Here is a 25,816-nt window from a genome sequence, read left to right on the forward strand (position 1 = left end):
TCTTATTACCTAACCTTTCTCATGTCGCATGATGCAAGGATAGAAAAAAAATATTTTTTTTCTTCATAGAATTAAATTTGTATACAACCAATGTTAAGAGAAAAAAAAAATTGGTTTTTACAATGTAAGATTAAAATATACTCTAAGGAAATAAGAATAAAAAAAAAAGGCCAAAAAAGCAAAAGAATTTGGTCATTTTGTGCCAAATTACCAAATTGTCTGGCAGCATAAGGCATCATCCCATCACCCGTTATTCAGATTCTACCCCCTCGCCTTGGTGACTTCTATTCAACAACGATTCATGCGCGTCACTGTCCGTTAAATATAAAAACAGAAAAGAGAAGAGAAACAATAAAAATACTTCAAACCCACACAGATCTGCACGCTTTTTTTCTTCTCCAACAATTCTCGCCAATCAATTCTCGCCGCTCTCCAAGCTTGGCAGTCATCGAAGGTCAGCTTTCCTATCACTTTCCTTACTGGTTTCCCATTGTTCATTGTTGATTTGGATCTGGATTTGCCTTTGATTGTGCTGAGTGTTCATTTGTATTGTCTCTCATTTTGCATTCAATCACTCGTTTTTTGGGAAATCCCAGAAACTTTTGTTCCATCTTGTGTGTTTTGAATTTGGTGGGAGCTGGTGATGCTGGATCTGTATTTTGAAGCTTCTTTGTTTGTTTGAGGACATTGTCTGTTTGTGCCAAACCCTAGCTTTTAGCTTGATTGCTGAGAAAAAGAGTAAGCATGGGAAGAGAAATGAACAAGTTGAGTTTTCGGTAGTAATTTTTGTTGGTTTTGTTTACATGTAATGAAATATTTAGTAGTTTGCTTAGTTAACTGGTTTTCCAACTTTTCTTGGGCCCCAAAATTAGTGAAATCCTTCTAAGGTTTCTCATTCTACATTCTCTTAGCATTCGGAAATCCACATTAGGATTTCTTCTCTTTTACATATCCTGGACTGGGATTGTTTTTTGCATAAGGGGTCTGGTGTGTTCATTTGAGTTTGCTGCTAGCCTATCATACATGATGCATACATATAGACATACACATCAACATACGTATATCAGCATATAAACTCATTCATACACATATGTATATGTTTGGTGCTTCTTGTGATTGTGACTACTTATTTTGATAAGACCGTACCATTGTATTAACAGATTGTGAAGTTTGGAAATTGAATTGAATGGAGGGAGTTGGGGACGAGAGTGCCTCGGCAGCATCACCTGTCAACAAATGGATATTTGACATGTCGAGGCTCTATCAGTATTATCTGGATAAGACGACTCCTCATTCAGTCCCAAGATGGGTCGGAACTCTTGCTTTGTTCATTGTTTATGCGCTGCGGGTTTATTATATTCAGGGGTTTTACATCATTTCATATGGTCTTGGGATCTATATACTAAATCTTCTGATTGGATTTTTATCACCATTGACTGACCCTGAGATGGAGGCTTCAAGTGGGGCTTTACTGCCGACAAAGGGTTCAGATGAATTCAAGCCTTTCATTCGCAGACTTCCTGAGTTTAAGTTCTGGTAACTTAATGTTCCCATTTTTATCGTATTTTACATTGTTTGCATTCTATAGGTTATTGGTTATCTTCATAGCACTCCTATATGGTAATGCTTAATGTTTTTGGGGTTGTGAAACATTTACTGGTTGCCCCTTTGTGTCTTATACTTTTCTTGTTTCATGTAGATTGTGTGGTAATCAGGTTACTTGGAGAAAAATGGTTTTCAAGGCGTTGCATTTGATGAAATCCTCTCTCTCTTTTTATTATTATTATTTTTTTGAAAGTTTTCTTTTAATTTCCCATAAATGTTCAAATGGTTTTTACTTTTAGCAGGAGTCTTGTTTTCATTGCTGTGTGAAAGGCTCAAGAAATTTTAGTGCGCTGGTTCTTCTGCTTCATTAAAGTTTGAACCATGATGTTTGATTTTTCCATTTCTAGCTCAGTTGTATTATCTTTATCTTACTTATTGGAAATGTTTCTCATCTTCCCACCTGCCATCTCTCTCTCTTTCCTCCCTCCCTCCCTCTTCATTGATGTATGTGCCCAAAGATGTGTGTTGTTTAAGTTTCCAGTGTCAGTCTCTAGATTCCGAGAGAAATTTCAGTCAGGGATGGTGAAGACTTTAAATTCCATATTGCGGAGTTCAGGACAATTTTCCTGCCTAAAGATCTTGGTGGTCCTTGGATTAAGCTGTTAGTCTTGGCAAATGAAGCTTATGTTGGAAGAATGGTTATAGGATTTTATGGTAGAGAAAGAGAGTCTGTGGGGGGTGATGGTGCAATGAAAGTTTGGCTGTATAGAAGGTGGGTGGAAAGGCATGTAGGCTAGAGGGCTGGCTGATGACTTTGGAAGGCTACAATGAATGGCTGGACTCTTTTTGGAAATGAGCAAGGCTCAAGTAGGCTCAAGTTTGGGCTAGGAATTGGGGTGAATTTTTGTGCTGTGGCGAGGATGCTTCAAATGATTTGTTCCCTTCTCTCTTTCCCTTGGCAAAGAACAAGAATCCATGGGTAAGTGTGACTATTGGTCACTGCATGCGAGTGGAGGTGTTTTATCCCACATTAAACTCTATAGAGGCAGACGTATAGTTGCACTTTTCAGTACAAGTAAAGTTGGGCATCCGAAGAATTATGCACTTAGTATTCTGTGCTTATGTAGTGAACGTAACTTCAAAGAGTTCATAGGTTGCTATTCTTGTAAGCATATGCCATGTTTGCACCAGGGTTTTATTTTCCCCTTTTGATTAATATATTTAATTAGATAAAATTAAAAAAAAGATGTGGAAAGTTTCACGTGACTACTGCAGCCATAGAATCGTGTTAGAGAGCCAAGCGTATTTGTAGCTGGCACAATATAAATTATTGTCTTGCCAAAGAATAACAATATTTAAAGGTATCAAAACTATTTTGTTGATTGAGCTTGTCTTATGTAGTTGCTGCCCCCTTGGAGAATCTTCTTGCCATTTGCAATAATCTTTTGTGCTTCTGTCACAGGAAACATGTGAACATGCCCATATATATAAGTTAAATGATTTTTTTTCAATTAACTTGGCTTTACAAGGTTAAAGGAAAAATCTTGTTATTTTCTTTATTCATTGATGCAAGTAATTCATGGTTCCAGGTATTCTTTCACAAAGGCTTTCTGCATAGCATTTGTCATGACCTTCTTCTCTGCATTTGATGTCCCTGTCTTTTGGCCCATACTACTTTGTTATTGGATCGTTCTGTTCGTCCTAACAATGAGGCGTCAAATTGCGCACATGATCAAATACAAATATGTTCCCTTCAACATTGGGAAGCAGGTGAGTCTCAATTACTTTTCGTTATTTTTACGTATATCACCCCTATCACTTCTAGAAGCACCATCTGTTCATTCTATGGATTACAATTGCACTGGCATCAGCATCTGACTTGTCATGTACTGAGATTTCCGGAAAATAACAATCTGGTTCCCTTGTTTTTTGCAGAGGTATGGCGGCAAGAAACCTTCTGCAAGCAGCAGTGGCCGGAAAGACTGAAGCCCTCAGCTGTCACATAATTAGAACAAATAGAAAAGTGACTGATGGGGAGTAGTAGGAAAGATTTAGGCATTGTGAAAATTCATGAAACTCATAGTAGAATTTTTCTTGGAAGGATATGCAAGTATGGATTTCATTATGCCTTCACAAAACATACAATTGGGTTATGTGTGGTCTTTAATTGTTATACACATTACTATCCAGTTAAATTTTTGATATTACTCCCATTGTTATGCATGATGCAGAGACATCCCCAATTCTGTTACATCTTATTCATGGAAATTTTCCTGCAGTCATTCTGATGCTTGCCATGATTTCATGTCCCAAATGTCGGTGAATGTATATATTTATAGCTTGTGTTCTATGTAATTCCATACTTGAATAATCAGAAATTAGATTGATAAGTTGATCTCATACTCATACTCATTTGTTCTCTCTCCTTATTCTTGACTTTCTTGATCCATGACCTTCCTTGTTCGAACTCTGAAGTCTTTAGAGACGAGATTGACCAATAAACTATTTTTGGTCATTTTAGCACCCATACTATATTAATATGGTTGATGCCACCGTTTTTTCAAATGTCATCCAAATATTCGCCCAAAATCTCACCGTGAGTAATTGTTTAGGCTCCTTTTTCTTCTTCTTTCTTTTTTGAGAGGAACCTCAAATATTCGAGGAAAACCTTATTGAACTGGAAAAAACAACTTAACAATTAATTCATCGGGCTTTACCATATAAGGACAAATATGATCTAGCATTTTCAAAATTGAACAAACCGGTCCAATCACTCTCCGACAGCGACATTGACTCTTATGTCATAATTCTTATGTCACTCACTAAAGTGACATTGAACAAATTGATCCTATTTTGCATACCTAACTCTCATGTCACTAATTGAGAGTGACATGAATAATTTTTGTTAGTGGACCGGAAGAAACAATTTAAAACGTCTTGAACTTATTTAACATTGCAAATTGTGTAAACGACTTTTTAATAATTCTCTTAATTCATTAAAAAAAAGATCGGAAAAAGAAAAAAGAAAAATCTCAACCTAGCCCAATATCGTGTTACGCTTTCCAGGACCAAGGTCTTAAATATCGATAGTTTTAAAAATATCGGTGGTTCAAAAACACGGAAATATCGATTAAAATATTGGAAAAATATCGATATCGATTAAAATATTGGAAAAATATCGATATCGATAAAAATTGGATAAAAACCACCGAAATTATGATAAACATATGGAAATTTTTAATGAAACTTTAGAAGAAGTTTATTTAGTCAATCATCTATTATTTTGACACAAAAAATTGGAAGGAAATGTATTGCATAGTGGGTTTGAGTGATTTAAGTTGATTATATTGCCAGCCGACAAACTCTGTGACTTAGAAAATCTTGAATAATTAATGAAAGAGAATTAAACACCCCCTAGTAATTTATTTATCATTTCTTAGTACAATATTTTACACTTTATAAATTATATGGTAAGATACATTAATAACCTTAATTCATGTTATTCACTAGACATGGTACACGTTCTTATATTTATTATTTTATCAAAAATTGAAAAATAATTAAAGATGTAAACCAACTTGATTTGTCTTGAAAAATAGGCACTTTACCATGCTTAAAAAATAATAGTGAAGATTGAAAATTAACTAAGAACATAAATAAATTTATCCAAGGAAAAATTAAATAGAAACTAAAGAAAATGATTATAGAGATTTAAGTAATTAAGCAACAATTTATTTCACGTTATTCACTGGACATGGTACACGTTCTTATATTTATTATTTATCAAAAATTAAAAAATAATTAAATATGTAAACCAATTTAATTTTTCATGAAAATTAGGCACTTTTCCATGCTTAAAAAATAATAGTGAAGTTTGAAAATTAACTAAGAACATAAATAAATTTATCCAAGAAGAATTAAATAGTAAATAAAGAAAATAATTTTAGAGATTTAAGTAATTAATCAACAATTTGAAGGAGAATTTAGTAATGTAAGTACTTATAATGAATAATAAAATAATTAATAACATTAAATGGATTAAATAGAAAAGAAATAAATTATATTAAGTAATTAAGTAACTGATCAACAATATAAAACAATAAGTAATTATGTTAATTTCTATTTGAAGAAACAGCTCGCAAGTATTACAAATATGAGATTCCATAGCTTATAATCACAAAGGGATGACTAGCGTGGTGGTTAAGTGGCTACAGCTCTTGGAATGGGGAGGGGTTTGAACCCATGTGTGCGTGCGTGAGTGAGTATCAATCCTATGTGTGTGAATTTCCCCCTCCCTTCTCTAACTTTGACACAAAAAGACATTTGTCTTCTTTTTTTTATGCCAAGATTTTCATTTTCTTTTTCAGAAATTCAGAATTCATTCTTCAAAAATATACTATTAATTTACCAAACGTATTTTACACCCGTTTATCTGAAAAACGAAAAAACTATTTTCGGAAATTGACCAAACGGCCCTAGAAACTAGTATTTGTACCGCTTTGTCCCGTTTCTTAAACTTGAGACAAAAACGCTGCGTTTTGATTCTGCAGTGAAAATCTATAAAACCTTGGCAAAACCCTAATAAGCAAGCAAAGACATTTTTCTACACTCTGCGTGTTGAGGGAGAGAAAGAGCCATGGGCAAGGTGAAGGGCAAGCATCGTTTGGACAAATACTACCGCCTAGCCAAAGAGCATGGCTATCGCTCTAGAGCCTCATGGAAGCTCGCTCAGCTCGACACCAAGCACCAGTTCCTCCACTCCTCTCACGCCGTCCTTGACCTCTGCGCCGCCCCCGGCGGTTGGATGCAAGTCGCTGTGCAGCGCGTGCCCGTTGGCAGCCTTGTCGTCGGCGTCGACTTGGTCCCCATCGCCCCGGTCCGCGGCGCCTTCTCGATCCAGCAGGACATCACCAAGCCCGAGTGCACGGCCAGGCTCCGGAAGCTGATGAAGGAGAACGGTTGCTCGGCTTTCGATTTGGTGCTTCATGATGGGTCGCCTAATGTCGGTGGGGCCTGGTCTTCGGAGGCCACTGCGCAGAACGCTTTGGTTGTTGATTCGGTGAAGTTGGCTACCCAGCTTTTGGCTCCCAAAGGCACATTCATCACCAAAGTATGTGTTGAATTTTCATAATGGGAAATGGGTTTTTGTGGGATTGCATTGGTTTTTTGGTACTCTCTGAAAAATAGGTTGGAATTTGGATTGTCTGCGTGGTTACTTCAAATGAAAAATCTAAATTTGAGTTTGTAAGTTTTGAGTTCTATTGATTTGGCTCATTGTTGCATTCCATGTTAAACCGGTAAGCAGCATAATGTAGTGACATACATGTTATGTATGCTTTATCTTTGTAGAACATGATTTCATCAAACTTCTGTTTTCAAATTTATTTGTCTGTATTTAATTTTTCTCTATTGTTTCCATAATATGTTTTCATCACTTGTATTCTGGATGGGACGATGCAGTTATTTATACTTCAAATATGCATGCAATAGCTATTTTCAATTTGTTTTTGGAACTTAAACTGTTTAATTTGTTAAGAATCGAATTGTGGAAGTCCTAACATATAATTATTTTGTTGTGGATCTGTACCGGTTAATTGGAATGTATGCATGTATGTATGACTGTGTTTGTGTGTCTATGTACATTTGGTTTTTGAATGCGGAGTGCTTATCTTTTGTTTTCTGTGTTTGTGTGTCAATGTACATTTGGTTTTTGAATGCTGAGTGCTTATCTTTTGATTTCTTTCAGATCTTCAGGTCGCAAGATTATAATGCTGTCTACTATTGTATGAAGGAGGTGATTTTCTAGTTCTTTTTAAAACATATTTATTTAATAATAAAAAAATAAAATAAAAGTAGCACTTTAGATTGATGTGCCTAACTGATCCTGGCATATATTTTGCAGTTATTTGAGAAAGTTGAACAGGATAAACCAGCAGCTAGTCGTAGTTCATCTGCTGAGACATATCTTTTGGGTTTTAAGTACAAGGCTCCTGCAAAGATTGATCCGCGTCTACTTGATGTGAAGCATCTATTTAAATCTGTAGAACCTCAGAAGAAGGTAACTCATATTAGATGAAACAGAATACCAGCTTCTTTCACGTATGGACTAATATCTTGCTCTTTTTATTATAATTGTTCTATTATATTTTTTTTCTCCTAATAACTCCTTGATATAGGTGGTGGATGTACTAAGAGGAACAAAGCAAAAAAGACACCGTGATGGGTACACCTTCTTTCTAATTTTGCTATTGTTTTTAAAATTTAAAATTTTATATCTTCACACATACACATAATCACTGTTATGTGAGGTTCAGCATTTTAATTACCGAACCAGGAGATTGCATGTCGTTTCCTGTAAGATTGTATAATGCTTTAAGTATTTGTAATTGTTTATGCGTATACAGTTTGAATGTAGATAGGTGGTTTGTAAATGCAGAGTAACATGAATGGGTCAATGATTTTGCTCTGTTCTCCATGATTGACCTTGTGTGTTCAAATATTTTTGGGTTCTTATGATTGATATCCCTACTCGGCTCTTTTATATACGGAAGCTGAAGTGTTGACTGATTGGGTTGTATATACAGGTATGAAGATGGCGACACAATTTTGAGAAAAGCATCTTCGGCTGCTGACTTTATTTGGTCTGAGGCCCCTCTTGATATCCTTGGTTCCGTTACTTCCATAAACTTTGAGGGTGAGGCATCTTTGCCCATCAAGGAGCACGCTCTAACAACGGAAGAGGTAGGCCTTTTTATGTTTTTCCTTTGTATTATTTTTTCTCTTTATTTAGATTTTTTTTCCTAGTTGCTGAAAAAGTAGATTTTCTTTTCCCCTTAAATACTTTGGAACCCCCTTAGTGTTCCGATCAATCTAACCATTATGGTTTGACAGGTTCAAACTCTCTGTGATGATTTGCGTGTTTTGGGGAAGCAAGATTTCAAGCATCTTTTGAAGTAAGAAATGCTATTTCTTTCATTATCTCTTAGATCTAAAGATTGCATTTCCAGACTACAAGTTTTTCTTTTTCTTCCCTTTTAAATCTGTTAAGCACATATCTCTGCTGTAATTGCATTTTTCTTGCTATTTTAGCTATTGAAGTTATCGTTGTAACATCAATTGATTCTTTTGAGCAAGGGTGGAAGCAGTGGCAATTAATTAGGTGATTTACCACCTTTAACTATAATAGTTGGGATCACCATATCTTTTAGGAACTATGACTCCCAATATAATTCAGGTTTAGGTTGGGCTTACTATATGAATCAATTTAGATATAACCTTTATCAATTCAGCTGTGAGGCATGTATTGTCCCTCTCCTGATAGCAGGGTAGTATGTATGTCCTTTATGATCGTTATTGCATCAGTTTTGGGCTTGTATATCTGAGACTGCGTGAGGCTGAGTAGGGCAATTATTATTCCACTTGGCTTCGGCAATTATATAATTATTTTCAACTTGGCTCGTGTTATTTGGTCTTACCTTCCAGTTGATGGGTTGTTGAAATTTATTCTGAAGTAAATATCAGAGGGTTTACAGTTCTGTTTTACATCACCTCTTGGATTGTTGGAAGAATAATTGAAATCAGAAGTATTTTTAGTAATGCCAATACAGATTGCGGAGAAAAAAAGAAAAAATAGTTCAATTGCAATGCAGCTGCTAGACATGCAGTTGCTGCGCTCTAGCTTTCTTACTTATTAATGCATGCTGAGTTGTCATGTTTGTATTGTTATTTAGGTGGCGGGTGCAGATTAGAAAGGCCTTATCTCCTGAGAAGGCTAATGCTTCTTCTGCCAAGGAAGTTGAAAATGAGGAGAATAAGGAGGATGACGAAGACAAAATACTCAATGAAATGGAGGAGCTGACATATGCTATGGAGCGCAAGAAGAAACGTACAAAGAAGCTTCTATCCAAAAGACGAGCTCAGGTTTGTAGCGTTTTGTTCTCTCTTTTCCTGTGTTCATGCATACTCATTGTTTTTGTTGAGTCATGAAACTGGTACATGATTATTGTTCTTGGAGATTATACACCATAGTTTCGAGATGAAGCCTGATCTTGTAAAGTTAGGTTTTGTAAGATCTATTAATCAGTGTGGTGGGTGCCTTGTGTGAGCATTTTAGTTGGATTCAGTACCAAGATAGACTTGTGCAGGGCTTTGCCAAGTTTGACCTTACAGGATTCATGAAGTTCTTTGTTAGATTGATCCTTAGGATCAAGCTTTGATTATATACAGCTTAAAAGATAGTTTAAACTTATCAATCAAACATGAAGCCTGAAAGTTTAGCAGCTTCTTGGGTGCTGTCAATAGTTTCATGTTTGGTCTCCTATGTAGATATGCAATTATCTTACTGATTTGTTCCCTTTCATTAAATCTCAAATTTTCAGGACAAGGTACGGAAGGCAACAGGGATGCAAATAGATGCACTGCAAGATGGTTATACTGACAATGAGTTATTTTCTCTCGCTTCCATCAAGGTATGCTTTCATTTCACAATACCCACCTTGGCAAGTAGTTTGGGGAATCACATTTTTTATTCATCCAATAATCTTTGTATCCATTTCGGAGCTTTTCTTTTATTCCCTTGGAGGACCATTTGTTCTTTAGGCCTTAGTGGAGGTTAGATTTCAAGCTCACGCCCTTGGTACAATACTGAAGGAATTTACCAACTAAGATAGCTTGGCTTTCACATATGGTGCCTTCTATTTCACAGATTCTTTTCTTCTTTTCTTGAGCCATTGGGACCCCTTATTGATGTACAGGGTTTATTTATTTAATTGGAAACAGGAGCATGACATTATTTTCTACATATCTAAACTAGTTTGACTGTAGTCGGTGGAATTTGGAAATGCCCAATATTACTGGTTTTATGTGCCTGTCATAGCAATCGTACATTAGTTTTCCAAGCATTTTTCATGCTACTAGCCTACTATTTCAGCAGTTGGCTTTTCTCCCTGGTCTGCAGACACTTCAAAGGTTTTTTTTTCCCTTCAACGGTCAAAATCATTGTTTTGGTTTTTATCATATTTCTAATCTTTAATTTTTCCTGATGAAGATCGTAGGTTCCGACTCAATGAACTTTATATGGATATGACTGAATATTTTTCAATATCATTATTGTGTTTGTATGGTTGTTTTTCAGGGTAAGAAAGATCTGGTAGCCGTTGATTCCACTGAATATGATGGTGAGAATGGTGACCTGGGAGATAGTGAAAATGAGGAAAGCCATGAGCAAACCCAAGAAGAATCATCTAGTGATATAGACTCTGATGAGGAACGCCGGAGGTTATTCATCTTTTCCCTTGTATTAGCAGTAAATATATAAAACAAGCATTGCTATTAGCAGTAAATATACAAAACATCTTGTCTCCTGTATTGTCTGTCTATGAAATTAAATCAAGTATTGCTATTTATGATGCTAGATACGATGCACAAATGGAAGACCTTCTCGATCAGGCTTATGAACAGTATGTGTCGAAAAAGGAGGGAAGTGCAAAGCAGAGGAAGCGTATAAAACAAGCGAATTCTGAAGACGCTCAACTTTTGGAGGTATGAAGCTAGTATTATGTATAGATAAAAATTTCACTGAGATGTGGTCTCTCAGTATAACTTTTTTATGTGTTAGGCATGGATGCATGGATGCATGGATGATGAAGAGTATGCTAATGTTTTAATCTCTCTGTGCAAATACATACACACGCGCGCTAATGTTTTAATCTCTCTGTGCAAATACGCGCGCGCGCACACATACACAATATATATATATATATATATAGCATAAACAGATTGGCAACGTATGTGCACGGGAGATCTGTCGGCACAATATTTTTCTTTCTACTAGGTGTTGCACAACAGACAGTGTTTGTGCTCATAGATTTTGTTTTTTCCCGCTATGCAGGATGTTGATGGCAGTGATATGGTTCAGTCTGACTATGAGTCAGACAAGGAGCAGGGTGGTCAGGAAAAGAATCCTCTCTTGGAAGCACTTGATGACGGGGAAGGGCCTACTCAGGAAGAGATTACAAATAACTGGTTTAGTCAGGATATCTTTGCCGAAGCTGTAGAGCAGGGGGATTTGGATAAGTCTGATAGTGAAGATGAAATGCAGGTTGAAAGGCAGGAGAAACCTTCCTTGGTAGGAAAGGCCAAGGAGAATAATGCAATTCAAAATGTTAAGAAAAAGATTGAAAACGATGCTGCAGGGTCCAATCACCATCAAGTCCAAGCTTCAAAGGCAGAGGACGATTTTGAGATAGTACCGGCTCCTGGTACAGATTCAAGTGATGACTCATCATCAGATGAATCGGAGGATATGGATATTGATAAGAAAGCCGAGATACTGGCATGTGCAAAGAAAATGCTGAGGAAAAAGCCAAGGGAACATATGCTTGATGATGCGTATAATAAGTACATGTTTGATGATGAGGGCTTGCCCAGGTGGTTTTTGGATGAGGAAAAGAGGCACCGCCAACCAATCAAACCTGTGACCAAAGAAGAGATCAATGCAATGAAAGCGCAATTTAAAGAAATTGATGCCCGGCCTGTGAAGAAGTTGGCAGAGGCTAAAGCTCGAAAGAAGCGGGTTGCCTTTAGGAAGCTTGAGAAGATTCGTAAGAAGGCAAACACGATATCAGACCAGGCAGACATCTCTGATCGTTCAAAGAGGAAGCAAATTGAACAAATGTATAAGAAGGCCGAGCCTAAGAGGCCTCAGAAGGAGTATGTGGTTGCAAAGAAAGGAGTTCAAGTCAGGGTTGGCAAGGGTAAGGTCCGTGTCGATCGACGGATGAAAAAGGATGCAAGGGGTAGCGGGGCGGGTAAAAGGCCAGGAAAAGGCAATTCAAAGAAAAGTAAAAGTAGTGGCAAGGCTCAGAAAGGCAAGGGGCCTGGAAAGGCTTCAGCAAAGTCAGGAAAGAAGGGTGGCAGATGAAAAAAATATGGGCATGACGGAGCTTCCTTTTAATCAATAGGTGTTCGCAAATTTCCAACATGGTTTTTGTTTTTCCTTTTTTTATATTTTGTTATTCCATTTTTGTTTATTGGAATAAGCTATAATTGTGAGTTGTTTGTTGTAATCATGGTTCAAAACATTAATCCCTCAGTAAACCAAACTGTTTTATTTTTTCTTCTGGCGGTGCTCAACATATGTTCTGGTGCACTCCAACAAAATCCATGGTTCAATGTTTAAAAGCTAAGAGGTATTTACACTAATAGCTCTTAAGGTTTTTGGTGTTTTTATAAAATCATTGAGGTTTTAAAAATTACATGAACACCCTCTAAGGTTTCAATTTGTTTCACACAACCCCCTTTCATTAATTTTTCATCCAAAATTTGAAGATTTCATACATAATTTTTTTAGCAAATAACAAAATTAACCTTGGTGAATGTATGTGCAATCTAATCTGAAGGGCTGACTTTGTCATTTGAAGAAATTTTTATTATATAAAATCATCAATTTTTAGGCGAAAAATCATTAAAAAGGGATTTTGTGAAAATAATTTAAGACCTTAGGGTTAGTTGAGCTCAGAACTAGAAAATAATCATCATTTTTAACGTACATATCGGCTTAAGATGAACAAGAGTGTTCTTTTCACGAATTGTCTAGTTCTGGTTAAGAGACACATAATCGAAGTATCAATAGTACTTGTCAGTGGTTCTTTATTTTATTATATTAAGAGAATATTAGGGCACAAGTTAGTGAGGATTATCATTCCATTTGTATGATTGTTACTGAAAGGTGAAACATTTCAACCAAATGGAGGACAATCCCATTGAAGCTATTAGTTTGTTTTTGTTTTTAGTACAAATACTTTTGCCGACAGGGTTCGGGGCCAAATAACTCAACCAACTAAGTATATACTTCACCGGGTGCTATTTGTTTGTTTCAACCAAGCCCCAAGAGCTCAACCGAGCATACCCCACCGGCTGCTATTTGTTTGTTTCAACCAAATGGGGGAGAATCCCATAGAGGTTGTTAGTGTATGTCGACACCCCACCGGCTGCTATTTGTTTGTTTCAACCAAATGGGGGAGAATCCCATTGAGGTTGTTAGTGTATGTCAACAGGGCTCGTGACCAAATAACTCAACTAATTGACCTATATCCCACCAGTTGTTATTTGTTTGTTTCAACTAAATGGTGGAGAATTCCATTGAGGCTGTTAGTCTCTGCCGAGTGCTCAAGACCAAAGAGCTCAATCAACTGACCTATACTCTTCAACCAAATGGGGGAGAATCCCATTGAGGCTGTTAGTTTCTTCACATGCATCCCCATTTACCATTTTTCATCCAAAATTGCATCTTCAAAAAGTAATGGCCATAATGATGAACAATTCAACTGAAGCCGAAAACCAGGACCACCGGAGAAGAAACAGAAAAGGAATTGCAAAATAAATTAAAATAAAATATACAGGCGTTCATTACCATCATTTAACCAAAGGTAGCACAGTACAACAAAGATGACACATAGGGGGCACTCCAACATGCTATTTTTGCACACCAACTAGCTAATTATTTGCAAAAACAGTGCTAGTTTTACTCAAAGAAAACCCTACAAGATGAGGCTTTCAGGCTCAAACAAACTGGTCAAGGTACTCGTCCACGGTAGTGTATTTGACATCGGGGTAAAGGGCCGAAGCTTCCACTCCAAATGAGGGCTCGACCTCAAAGTTAGTATGGTCTCCCTTCACAAAAACTGAGTGACCAATCGATAGAATCACATTGATTGGCACAGCAGCCTCTGCAGAAAAAAGAAAGAAGAAGATGAGAAAAATGAATCGGTCCATTGACAAAGTAAATACCAGTTGTTGCTAAGTTTTAGTATTTCCTATTACTGACCTTCAATGTTCTTGAGCAGTTGCTCCTCTGGAACATAGATCCTCTCAAGGGTTTTGCCAATCTTCTTCTCCCAAAGAGACACAAGATCATTGAATGAGATGGTGTTGGCTGGGGGCCTGATGTAGAGGATCTTGTTCAAGGTTCTTGGGTCATCCACGGCCTTAATGGTGTAGGCCCCAATGTCCTCTTCCTTGTTGAAAATTGCTGCAAAATCAAAGAAATGAAAACCCCATCACATCCATATCATTGGCCTTCCATCATTTTGTCAAGAAAAAAATAAATAAATCAAAGTGGCTTTTATGTAACAAGTCAAAGAAATGAAACCCAATCCCATTATTTCATTGGTAGTTGTATATTCAGTCAAATTCCAAAGTGGGTTTTGTGCATCAAATTCAAAGTAATGAAACAACCATCACATTGATTCATTTATCTCAAAAGCCAAGGTGGGTTCTGTTTACCTTTGGGGTTTCCATCACCCAAAATGACAACTTTCTCCCTGGGAGGGGCAGTGGCTCCGGGCTGGTTCAGAGTGGGCAAGAAGTAGCCAGCAAAGAAGTTGGAGGCCACATAGGTGTGAGGGATCCCCTCAGCCTCAATCGTTCTGCGAATTTTGGCCTTGGTTGCAAATGCAGTTTTTGCTGGCTCAACAGCATGAACTCGATCCACGTCGTTTCCAAACTCAGATGGGAAAAACCTCTGAAACCCAACGACACATTCACGATCGCAACACAGAAAACACGAACACAAGAAGCAAAAACAGAGAAAACCAAGATAAAAGATCGAAACTTTTACCTTAACATTGCCAGCTTCCTTGATAGCAGCGATGATCGTACCTTGATCAGCCAACTGAGCGTGACCCACTGTTGAAATCACCACATCGACTTGCTTTATCGCCTTCACAAGGCTCTCATGGTCGTAGAGATCACCCTGAAAACGATCACCAAAAACAACAGAACCAAAATTAAGCAAAACCCAAATGTCAGATCAAGCTGAAAAATCTGAAAAAGATACGAAATTTTACATACCAAGACGAAATTAACACCCAAAGATTTGAAGTTCTCGATGACTTTGGCCTTGGCTGGGTTAGAGAGAGTGGGCTCTCGAACCAGAGCGTAGGTTGGGTGGCCTGCCTTGGCGCTGGCTTCGACTATGAACTTTCCGATGTAGCCAGTGCCTCCGATGAAGAGGATTTTGGATTTGGTTGCTGCCATTGGATTGGGAAATGGGAATGGGAGGAGTTGGAGAGTGAGAGCGAGAGAGAGCGTTGCGAGTGAGAGGAGGGCAAGACGGGTAGCTGATAATGCCATTGACAATGAGGAAAGTAGCTTCACTATATAGACTGAATGGGGATGAGTGGAATGACGAAAATGCCCTTGGAGCTTCCGTTCATTAGTGAACAAGGACGGGGTAGGCTTGTCCAAAGAAAAAGAACGAGGTAGGCGAAACCATGGCGTTTGTCTTGCGTTTGCATGATGCTAGGTTTGTAGCTGGGACGGTACCCGTCCAGGTTCATTCCTCCGAATCAAAGTGTCCTCAGATTGGAGAAATTATACAAAAGCATGGTGCTATCACGTGCCAGTGCCAAGTGGCAGTACGCATCAATTGCATAACGAAATGTGACATGGCAGATTTAGTTACCAATTCTCTCCCTGTCTTTTTTGTTTTTATTTTTACGAAATAGAAAAGAAACTCTAAAGACTTATTTACTTTTATCGAAATCTGCACCATTGTTCTGAATAAAAAATACAAACAACTTAGAAATATTTAGTTATATATTCATTTTTAGCACTAAAGTTCTGTTTGGTTCATGAAACGAATTTGAGGGAAAATCACTTCCTATATCATTTTCCCATTGGGAAATGAAATATTCATATTCCATGTTTGATAATTTTGGAAAAGCAATCGAGAGATTTCACTTTGTTTCCTTTCCCATGTTTGTTTTGAGTAGGAATGGAAAACAAAGTTTGTAAATTTTTCAATTATATTCATATTAAATCAAATAAAAAAATAATGTATTTAATTATATATTGTAATTCTAAATTTTTCATGTGGACAAAATAGTCATAAAAAATGTACTTTAAATGTTGGCTCATTTTCCTAAACTTCTTTTTCGAATGAGCATCCAGGCAAAAATCTTCACTTTCGGAGGTATATCTACTTTCCACATTTTCTTAAGCAGGTCAGCATGAGGGTGGGAAAGCTGATCTTGAATCTGAATATTGTATGCACTTTTCATGGTGAAAGATCCATTGGGGTTGGAACCCCATATCATTTTATCCTGCAGATTAGATCTAGGCAAAGGAATAGTTAAAATTTTATCAATCAAATCCTCATCTAACACCTGAGACAATTTGATTCTGTCCCACTTGTTGTTTGTGATAAAGTATGCTACTTTTGATCAAGATTCAAAGAGCCTCTTGGGTGCTCATGAATGAGGTCCAAGAGGGAGAAAGGCAAAACCAAATGGGAGGTCCATAAAGGAATAGAACCACATTTCCCACCACCCACCTTAGACCTTTGCAGAGTTTTACGTCTAAGACTAATTGACTATAGTATATTTTGTATATCAATTAATATATGCACAAAATTCATGTTACACAATTATTTACAAAAATTTATATGAAATCATTCATTAATCTAACTAACAAGTGGACCATATTAAAGATGAATTAAAGTTAAGAAGCACGGGATTCTAACTACAAACATGCCGGGTCATCTTCTTCTTTGACTCGTGTTTGCAACTTAAGTGAATTTTTTTCAAAATCTTCTAAAATCTGTAACTTTGGATATGGAGGTCCAATTGACGAATCTTTTTCTCCTACATGATCATGAGATCGAGCCCAACAATCTAAGGTTCAAGGTCTCACACAGTAGCAACAAAATAGCCTATTTGTTGCTTTTAATCAAACACTTAGTAGGCAAAAGTAGAGGGGTGAATTCCGGGATCTCCAACGCATTTTCCTGCGAGGGGAGATGCATCACCTCCTTATGCCTCTGTGGGTCCGCCACTGATCGATACTGATTTGTTGTGATTTGTTTTCTATTTAAATTTTTTTATTAATTTTTAACTTTTAGCTTTCGATATGAATTTGTCATTTCTAACGTAATGCGAAAAGTAAATAAAGAAGTATTCAGGAATGGAAATTACTCCCATTCCTTTCATTCCATTTCCAGGAAAGTAAACATGCCCTAAAACTATTGCAAGGAGACAGAAAATATGTAGAATGAAATTTAGTGGATCATTTGTATTTATGACTAAAACCTTAATTATTCAAATCCAAAATACTCCTTGCATTATTCTAAACGAGTGCATACAACAATCTGCCGTAATGACGTTGTTATTTGCACATTTTCCAAATAGGACAAGAAGAAGGTTTTGGAAAATTGAGACTAATATTGATTTTTGTCAAAACATGTGTGTTGTAAATTCACTGTTCTGAGAATATCAATAACAAGAATATATATATTTTTAATATAAAAGATAGTTTAAACTACAAGGGGAATGAAGTTTCTCACATATACACTATCAAGGTGACATGAGGTTTCGAACTTGTGACCATTAAATACAAGTTGAGACCCTTTACAACTGGGCGAGATCATCATTTCATCATCTTTATGTTAATTGTTCATCTCATTTTGGTAAACCCAAATGGAGTAATTTTTTTGGTGTGCCACAAACACACCGTGGCCACTGCGGATCTTGACCCCTGGAAATTTGGGTGGTTGGCAGGAATTCCCACCAGTGTTTGTAAAAATGCCTCAATGAAGGGCTGATGCCTAAGGCAACCGGAAATACCGCGCGCCAGCTGCTTCTGTTTCTTTAATCATTAAGACCTGGCAAAAACGACAACATTTTGGTCCAAGTCACTTAAAAAAATAATAACCTAGTCAAAACTACATCGTTTATAGACTTGAGAGAGAAAAAAAAAGAGCCGCGACTTCAAGTCTCTCTCTCCCTTGACATCTTCAATCAAATTTTTCTCGCATCTTCAACTCTCTCTCTGAACAGGGATGTCATTTCAGTTTCACGGATCATTTTTGTCTAAAAAAGATTTGTGAGTTTTTACACGTCAACTCCTGAAAGGAAAATTTATGAATCCGTCACGGGCACAAATGAATTTCAAGAATTTGAATATAATTATTTAATTAATCAAGTCTGGTAAACGTTTTGAAATAATGCCATAAAAGTTAAAGATGTCTGTACCACAACACAATAACCCGTCCAAGTTCCACAAATCAGGAGAACTTCGTATGATTGGACACACGGGCTGCACCAAAATAGCATGCAACTACCTACAAAATGGGATTATCTTTTTGATAGAGTGCTGTTATTTTTATTTCTTTATTTTATTTTCTCACTCACCATGTATATTTGAAAAAATATAATCCCAATGTTCTCTTAGACTTAAAAAGAAGGCATTTGATAGAACAATCACAAAACTTGAGTAAAAAGTTGCAGTTGAATCAATGGCCAGTGAAGAAGTGCTTGAGAAAATGGGCAATCTGCTAAAAAAAAAAGAGGAAGGCATAAAGAGAAAGCTATCAACAACCTATAGCTTGGGCAAGGATGGAGGTAGCTCAAGGTCAAAATCTCTTCTTCCATTATATGATGGGAAAATCAGAAGCTATTATCTTTAAGGTGCGAAGAAAGAAAGTGTTGTTGTCTCAGTTTGTTCTTTTTCAAATTTTCAGTTGAATTATATTTCAAGCGATTAAGATTTACAGATTGAGTTGTATAATAATCTTGTGCACCTAACATACAGAAATGTAAGTATCATAAGTAGGTAACCCCACACAATGACTGTTGTACCTACTAAGGCATACCAAGTTCTAAGAAGAATAACGTGGTGAAGACTGCCCAACTATGAGTCAAGCAACCTACCAATCCCTTAGGCAAAATCTTATGACCAAGGAAACATAGTTCCAAAAATAAACTATACTTATATTTCAGTAAATCAAAATTTTATTTGTAAATCGCTTTCAAATCAAACGAGATAACTATCAACTAGCTATTGATCAAGTGATATTTCTCTCTAGTTTATTGTAAGATGTACCAACTACAAACCTCCATTCCCTAATAAAATACAAATAAAAAAACAAACGTGAAACTTCCCCCTCCATTACCAATAGTGGAGGTGCACTTCCACAACTTTAGTTGGTCATAAAATATGAATCCCACTTTCTTTATGCATTTGAATAATGAATTATCAGTTTCTGAGCACTACGAGCTCTGAAAGACTTTTAAAAAAAAATAAAATGGTTTTCATTTCAAGTCAACGCTAAAGAGGCCATGTGAATATATTTGTAATGAAATCCAAGTACATTATTGAGCTTGTTAAATTGAATCCTCTAGGCATAAAAAAAGTAGCTCAGCCTAAAAAAGTGAAAAAAGCTGTTACAATAAGGTGTCTAAATATTCACTGATTGTAGTAAAATTCTGCTCTGGATACAGTTTTGTACCGTCTAGACCACCGGATGACTCGATATTGAAGTAAGTTTGATCTCCCTTTACGAATGCAGAATATATAAAAATCATCTCCATGTTGTCAGGATATGGAGTCTCTGCAATGCAACAAGCCACATTTTATTGGTATCAAATTAGGAAAGAAAATGAAGAACTAATGTTAACTGCAAAATTATTCATGGTACAAATAGTTAACAGAAAAAGCTCGTCAAAGCTCCAGTTATACAAATTAAGCTCTGCTGATAATGAAAAAGGGCAGCAGAGCCATATATTAAGATTTCAATCACAACAAGAGAGACGACCTAATAATCAAAGAGAAGAAAATGACTGCCACATCAGCAGACAGGATGGCGGCCATCTCAGCAGGCCATCCAGCTGTACATCAAACAGTCAAACAGATCATGGTTGAAGATTGTTGGTGCAAAATCATTATAACTAATTTGTAATAAATTCCAACCCGTTTCAGCCATATATTGTGTTGTTCTTGTAAATGCTGTTTAACGAAACCAATGTGAAAACTTCTTCTCTGAAACATAAATTTTTTTCTTGTACTTTTAAAACTTCAATATTTTTGTTTTTCCTCTGGATTCTTCTATTTTTCATGGTATCAAAGCTTCAACCTAAGGGAATTTCTCTGATCCAAATCCAAGTTATATCGAAACAAAAATTTCCATTGTAAAGACTCTACAAAGATTAATCACGGCTAATTGTGAATTGGAAATGGTTCACAAACGTTACTGCCATTAACACAAACCTATTTAATGGCTTTAAAAATATAGCTAAGCTCATGACCCATCAATCTCACAAGTAGCTCTCTGTGTCTTGCACACGTTATATTTCTCATAGTGATAGTGAAGAACATATATCTCTCTTGGACGTACGAAAGAATTTGTTGGACCACATCAATCTTGTGCATACATGTTTCTTTCATGTCCATCTATTCTTTCCTCTATAAATTCTTGTGTAGTGTAATTTCTTTTGAATCTCACTTTGCACCTATAAATCCCAAAACAAACTAATAATAAAAAAAGAATGAAGTGACGGGTACTTTTCTGGCCATGTTGGCCAGCCGTGTTGCTAAGCTTAGGACCTTGTGCTGCTAGGGTTTCTAGAGCCTTGAGCTCCCAAACGATGACTCAAAATATAGCTGTTACACCGAAACTGGGAGCAAAGAACTGCTTAGGTTTCAATTCGCCTCTAACCATCAAATGAGATGTGAATAACCTGTCCTTTCTTTGAAACAAAGGGTTCTTCTAGTTCTTCAGGTGCTTAAAACAATTCTATTTTCTCCATATTATTATATATCTACAGTCAATAATTTTATATGAAGGCCTCCCAAAGGTGATGAATGCGAGCAAAGGTTTCCTACATAAAACTTGACGTGTATAGAAATCACATTGAGATCTTGAACCAACTCCAACCACAACCGCAATACTTACAAGATTAACTGATGACAATATGATCTGATTGCTGTAGGCTTTGGCCATGAAATGCACTTTAATCTCAACTATTTTCTTTCCTCTATTTTTCTTTTTTGTCCCTACCCTCAACAGAAATGTCATATATGCCTCGTGAAGGCAACCTAGCAAACATTTTGAATACCCAAATAGTATAAAAAATACCTTTAATTTTCTTAAGAAGCTCTTGTTCTGATACAAATACCTTCTCCAGCTTCTTCCCAATCTTACTCTCCCAAAGCTCAACAAGTTCATTCATTGAGTACACATTTCCGGGCGGCCTCAAATACAACACCTTATTCAACGTTTGTGGATCATCCAAAGTCCTGATAGTGAACTTAGCAACATCACTTTCCTTCACAAAAACACCTGCAGACAAACCACACCACTAAACAGCAGTAGCAAATGAAAAAAACATTAATGACAGCACAAATGCTCAATATTTCAACAGACCTTCAGTAATCCCGTCGCCAAAAATTGTAACCTTGTCCCTCGGAGGGACCTTGAGGCCTGGCTGAACAAGCTGAGGAAGCAAATAACTCATGTAGAAATTGCACGAAATGTAAGTGTAGGGAATACCATGAGCTTCCACAAAACGCCTAATCTCAGATTTCTGCTTATAAAAGTTGTAGTCCATGTCTGATATTCTAGTCTTATCTGGGTCCAACCCAAATTCTGAGGGAATAAACCTCTGCAACCCACCACCATCCACAAATACATAAATTTCACTAAAAACATAAAGTGGGCAATTTAAAAGAAAAAAGAAAAAATGAAGGAAATTATACAATAGAAGCAAAATTATCAGGAAATGAACCTCAGCAACCCAGCACAGTTCATAAATTTCACTAAAAAGCAGAAACTGGGTAGTTTACATGAAATGAAATTGTATCAACATTCCAAACCTTGATGCAGCCAGATTTTTTGATCACTTGGACAAGGAGCTTCTGAAGGAGGACTTGTTTGGCCGAAACAGCACAAATCACCACATCCACTTGCTTCACTGCTGCCATAAGGCTTTCTTCGTCTTCAAGTGAACCCTGAAACAGAGAGAAGGAATTAGTTGAAAAAGTTTCAGTACATTTTAGCAGAGAAATGATGAGAGCCACAGAGAGAGAGAGAGAGAGAGAGAGAGAGAGAGAGAGAGAGAGAGAGAGAGAGAGAGAGAGAGAGAGAGAGAGACTTGAAGGAGTGTGACGCCGGCATTGGAGAGAGAGTGAAGCTTGTGGGACTTGTGAGGGTCGGAGAAGGAAGAGGGCCTGACGAGAGCAAATGCGGGGTGAGAAAATTGGAGGGTGGCTTTGGCCAAATGGTGACCAAGATTTCCTGTCACTCCGATTATCAATACTCTGCTCTTCTCCATTTCTCAAACACTCTCAAATCCCAAAAAGAAAAAGTAAAAATATCTCTCAAGATCAGTTTTTTTTTTGGGCTAACTTCTTACGTTTCTTGGATCAATCATCAACGTGTTTTTACGAACTCCCCTGATTATACCGAGGAAGAATTTACAACACATTTTGACAAATTTTTTATGCCTTTGGATTAGACCACAATGGATGGATGAGATTATTTCTGACATATACATTTGTTTTCTTTTTCTAAAACGCCGAATGTTTCTTTGTAATACAATTATACAACAATGTCATACCCATATGCAATTAAATTGTACTTTTGAGTCGAAAAGTTAAGTAGTTAAGAGCAGTTATTTCTGTATCTGAAATATCGCTTGTATCGTAAAAATAAATTTGTGCTATAACCTTCTTCCTCTGACAAACATAGGAAAATCATAAGCCAACCCCTCATGAAATGCAGGTTTCTGAAATAGGCTGCATGGTCATAATTGTCATCTGGGTATTGGCCACTCCCTATTGGGGGGCTACGTTTTGTTGCAGCCATGGCAGTTCCTCCCCACCCTACTTCTCCAGCCCCATTTCTTAAATGAGGTAACATTTCCTTTGGCCAATACCCTACTGTAATGTTCCTGTCTGTTACTGCCAAGCCACCAATTTGATGTTTGGGTATCCTACAAAATAAAAAGTACAAATAAACAAATTGATTAATGCAATGATGTTATCGTGATTAGTAAAAGAAAGCATTCTTGGGAGAATAATGTGTAACGAGCATTTCTCCATCTTGGGCGAATACGTGTGTATGCACTTTTCTTTTTTGTAATTAGCATCTAAGGAGGAATGACTCTTTGTATGTAAGGAGCCAAGTATTTTCTTCTTCGGCCTCGTCTTACTCAATTTAATTATTGTTGGTTTACCTAGTAGATAGTGAATTTCATATCATATGATGGTCCACCAATGGTAGACAGAGGTGACAAAGGCATTTTGGGAGTAAACGTCCGGTCGATTTGTACAAATGCTGCGCAGGGCAAGTTAAAGCACCTTATCTTCCCATTATTTACCTGTTCATAAGCACAGTTGAGAGGAAGCACATTAGCTAATCATGTGGCTATAAGAAAGAAAATTTTCACTTTTCCAAACAATTTGGTATTTTTGTATGATGTTAGATTGTCAATTTGAACAATCAATTAAGTCAAACCTGATTTCTTTAACGTGATATAATTTAACAGTTTAAAAACATAACATGTCAGATATCTGATAACAAGAAAGAATTAGTAACTACAACAGGTCAACAACTTACGGTCCAATACGCATACAACCGAGGCAGTTGATTGCCATTTATTGATGGTGAAACCTATGACAACATGACATGTTAATGGATTGGAAGAAAAAACCCGGGGACGAAATTTAGGATGTTTTAGAAATTAAACATTACCATTCAGCCAGCAACAAGAACAAGTTCGTTACGCGGGTCCCTTACGACAAAAACATTGCCAGAGCTAGATTGGTCTTTTGAATCGAAGCTTTAGGTTGTATACAGAACCAATCCCCCAAACTCCAAAGTATTTGACACCTTGTTTTTCCTTCAATTTAACGAATACTTGCTGTGATCTCACAAGCAGCAATATTGAAAGATGTTAGAAGGCCTATGCCAGATATATTACATGAGACATTATTAATTGTACAAAAAATTAAGAGATCATTCGTTGAGGAGCATAACTTACGTGAATGTTCCAGGGAAGAGGATTTGTGTTCCCGGTGTTACGAAACATTTTGTGTGCAAGATTTTTGGCCCCTACTAAATCATCCTTTGTTGTTCCGCGCGGCTATACTGTTAATACATTCTATTTTGTGAGTATAGCCTCCCGGCTATACTTTTAAGACAGTATATTTACCGAGTTATACAGTTAACAAATTAATCAGAGTGATAAAAAATATGATTCTGACCTCGACAACAGTGGATGCCTTAAGAAACTCACTGTGCAAGCCTCTCTCTCTCACTGCAAAACTCGCTGTGCAGGACCTGGAGATCGGCGCAGCGAACCCTAACAATAACCCTAGCTCCTCATCGTCCTCCATGAAGACCAAGTGCGTCGACCGCGAGACCACTCCTTCACCAAGCCGCCGGAACTTCTCCCGTGAAAAAACCTCAGACGAGCGTGAGACGGAGCCAACAAACACTTCCTTCGTATCGCTCTGAGACTCGAGAGATCTGGATAAAAATAAATTAATAAATAAAAGGGTAGAAACGTAATTCTAAATACAAATTAAACAGACTCAAAGCCTTTGTGAATGCCTACTGACCTCAAGCTAACAAAAATTTAAAAACATATGAGTAAGCCCAAAACAGAACTCGCTTATTTATTTACTATATCATTATTATTTTCTATTTTATTGAGTGCAACCAAATGTTTCTTTATATTTATCGAGTATAGCCGCGCGGCTATACTTTTAAAATATTATATTTATACAGTATATCCGCACGGCTATACCCTTAAAATATTCTATTTTTTGCTTATAGCCGTCCGGCTATACGTCTAAAAATATGGAAAATCCACACTTCTATAAATGTGTTTATAAACAAAGCACCATGATGGTTTGGTAAGTGTGGTTAACATTGAAGAATTAAACTAATGGACTTGGCTATAGGCTCGGCTAAAATTGCTAAGCCCGTTCTTTTGGTTGAAGGAGCAAAATAATAATTACAGATGACAGGATCAAACCACATAATCAAACGAAGTTTCAAGAAAACCTCACCATAACTAATATTCCTGGTCATCATTTTTGAAACGCAGATAATTGCACAGTTTGTAACGGCTTAGACTCATAATCGCGCGTCTTCACTATTTGAGTTGTTTGAAAAGGAATCCAGGAGTTGTTTCAGTAGCTAACCCTTAAACCAACAATGAAAAAAGGAATCAGGCACATGATCTCCTGAAAATAAGGCTCTCATAAAATCACTGGACCTCAAAGACTTGGTCAGCATCTCAATATTATGAAGATCTGAGGAGTGTTAGTCTTCAGGATGTGCTGAAGCTGGACCATAATACACATGTTCTAACTACAACTACTTTTACTCTTCACAAAATTAAATCTCGTTGGTGAAAGTCAATGAAAAGGGTAAAAAATTTACTAAAATAACTAAGGCACGCCATGTGGCGAAAGAGAAAAAGACCAA

At 36.9% G+C, this 25,816-nt stretch overlaps 4 protein-coding genes across 5 annotated transcripts; 2 read left to right on the forward strand and 2 right to left on the reverse strand.

Annotated features, from left to right (window-relative positions):
• Positions 82-3,827, forward strand: LOC18767713 (protein RER1B). The gene is made up of 4 exons (XM_007201239.2): positions 82-454; positions 1,161-1,536; positions 3,135-3,315; positions 3,481-3,827. Exons 2-4 carry the CDS (start codon positions 1,187-1,189, stop codon positions 3,529-3,531), a joined length of 582 nt encoding a protein of 193 aa, XP_007201301.1. The 5' UTR covers positions 82-454; positions 1,161-1,186; the 3' UTR covers positions 3,532-3,827.
• LOC18767303 (putative rRNA methyltransferase) lies at positions 6,146-12,705 on the forward strand. The gene is made up of 11 exons (XM_007199601.2): positions 6,146-6,655; positions 7,292-7,339; positions 7,448-7,603; positions 7,722-7,768; positions 8,130-8,286; positions 8,437-8,498; positions 9,276-9,465; positions 9,924-10,013; positions 10,679-10,821; positions 10,959-11,085; positions 11,435-12,705. Exons 1-11 carry the CDS (start codon positions 6,182-6,184, stop codon positions 12,464-12,466), a joined length of 2,526 nt encoding a protein of 841 aa, XP_007199663.1. The 5' UTR covers positions 6,146-6,181; the 3' UTR covers positions 12,467-12,705.
• On the reverse strand, positions 13,902-15,693 carry LOC18767440 (isoflavone reductase homolog). The gene is made up of 5 exons (XM_007201183.2): positions 15,397-15,693; positions 15,164-15,298; positions 14,830-15,067; positions 14,372-14,575; positions 13,902-14,273 (listed from the first exon to the last, which is right to left on the reverse strand). The coding sequence occupies exons 1-5, from the start codon at positions 15,676-15,678 to the stop codon at positions 14,107-14,109; spliced, it is 1,026 nt and encodes a 341-aa protein (XP_007201245.1). The 5' UTR covers positions 15,679-15,693; the 3' UTR covers positions 13,902-14,106.
• Positions 19,638-24,842, reverse strand: LOC18767248 (probable pinoresinol-lariciresinol reductase 3). Of its 2 annotated transcripts, XM_007201767.2 has the most exons (11): positions 24,586-24,842; positions 24,363-24,469; positions 24,074-24,242; positions 23,939-23,992; positions 23,556-23,699; positions 23,047-23,312; positions 22,473-22,673; positions 22,195-22,329; positions 21,746-21,983; positions 21,458-21,661; positions 19,638-19,933 (listed from the first exon to the last, which is right to left on the reverse strand). In XM_007201767.2, the coding sequence occupies exons 7-11, from the start codon at positions 22,650-22,652 to the stop codon at positions 19,767-19,769; spliced, it is 924 nt and encodes a 307-aa protein (XP_007201829.1). In that variant the 5' UTR covers positions 22,653-22,673; positions 23,047-23,312; positions 23,556-23,699; positions 23,939-23,992; positions 24,074-24,242; positions 24,363-24,469; positions 24,586-24,842; the 3' UTR covers positions 19,638-19,766. The 2 variants fall into 2 exon arrangements, with proteins under 2 accessions (XP_007201829.1, XP_020425200.1); XM_020569611.1 differs by having other exon boundaries at positions 22,473-23,312.

Source organism: Prunus persica, chromosome G8, assembly GCF_000346465.2.
Source record: "Prunus persica cultivar Lovell chromosome G8, Prunus_persica_NCBIv2, whole genome shotgun sequence".
Classification (NCBI taxonomy): Eukaryota; Viridiplantae; Streptophyta; class Magnoliopsida; order Rosales; family Rosaceae; genus Prunus; species Prunus persica.

Excerpts from the sequence above, each read along its gene's own strand:
- LOC18767713 (XM_007201239.2), top strand. The coding sequence starts at position 1,187 with ATGGAGGGAGTTGGGGACGAGAGTGCCTCGGCAGCATCACCTGTCAAC. Across the intron at positions 1,537-3,134 it reads CTTCCTGAGTTTAAGTTCTG|GTATTCTTTCACAAAGGCTT; the intron begins GTAACTTAATGT and ends TCATGGTTCCAG. Across the intron at positions 3,316-3,480 it reads CCTTCAACATTGGGAAGCAG|AGGTATGGCGGCAAGAAACC; the intron begins GTGAGTCTCAAT and ends TGTTTTTTGCAG.
- LOC18767303 (XM_007199601.2), top strand. The coding sequence starts at position 6,182 with ATGGGCAAGGTGAAGGGCAAGCATCGTTTGGACAAATACTACCGCCTA. Across the intron at positions 8,287-8,436 it reads ACGCTCTAACAACGGAAGAG|GTTCAAACTCTCTGTGATGA; the intron begins GTAGGCCTTTTT and ends ATGGTTTGACAG. Across the intron at positions 10,014-10,678 it reads TTTCTCTCGCTTCCATCAAG|GGTAAGAAAGATCTGGTAGC; the intron begins GTATGCTTTCAT and ends GTTGTTTTTCAG.
- LOC18767440 (XM_007201183.2), bottom strand. The coding sequence starts at position 15,678 with ATGGCATTATCAGCTACCCGTCTTGCCCTCCTCTCACTCGCAACGCTC. Across the intron at positions 15,299-15,396 it reads TGGGTGTTAATTTCGTCTTG|GGTGATCTCTACGACCATGA; the intron begins GTATGTAAAATT and ends GATCGTTTTCAG. Across the intron at positions 14,576-14,829 it reads GGGTGATGGAAACCCCAAAG|CAATTTTCAACAAGGAAGAG; the intron begins GTAAACAGAACC and ends TTGATTTTGCAG.
- LOC18767248 (XM_007201767.2), bottom strand. The coding sequence starts at position 22,652 with ATGGAGAAGAGCAGAGTATTGATAATCGGAGTGACAGGAAATCTTGGT. Across the intron at positions 21,984-22,194 it reads AAAAATCTGGCTGCATCAAG|AGGTTTATTCCCTCAGAATT; the intron begins GTTTGGAATGTT and ends GGTGGGTTGCAG. Across the intron at positions 21,662-21,745 it reads TGGCGACGGGATTACTGAAG|GTGTTTTTGTGAAGGAAAGT; the intron begins GTCTGTTGAAAT and ends GTTTGTCTGCAG.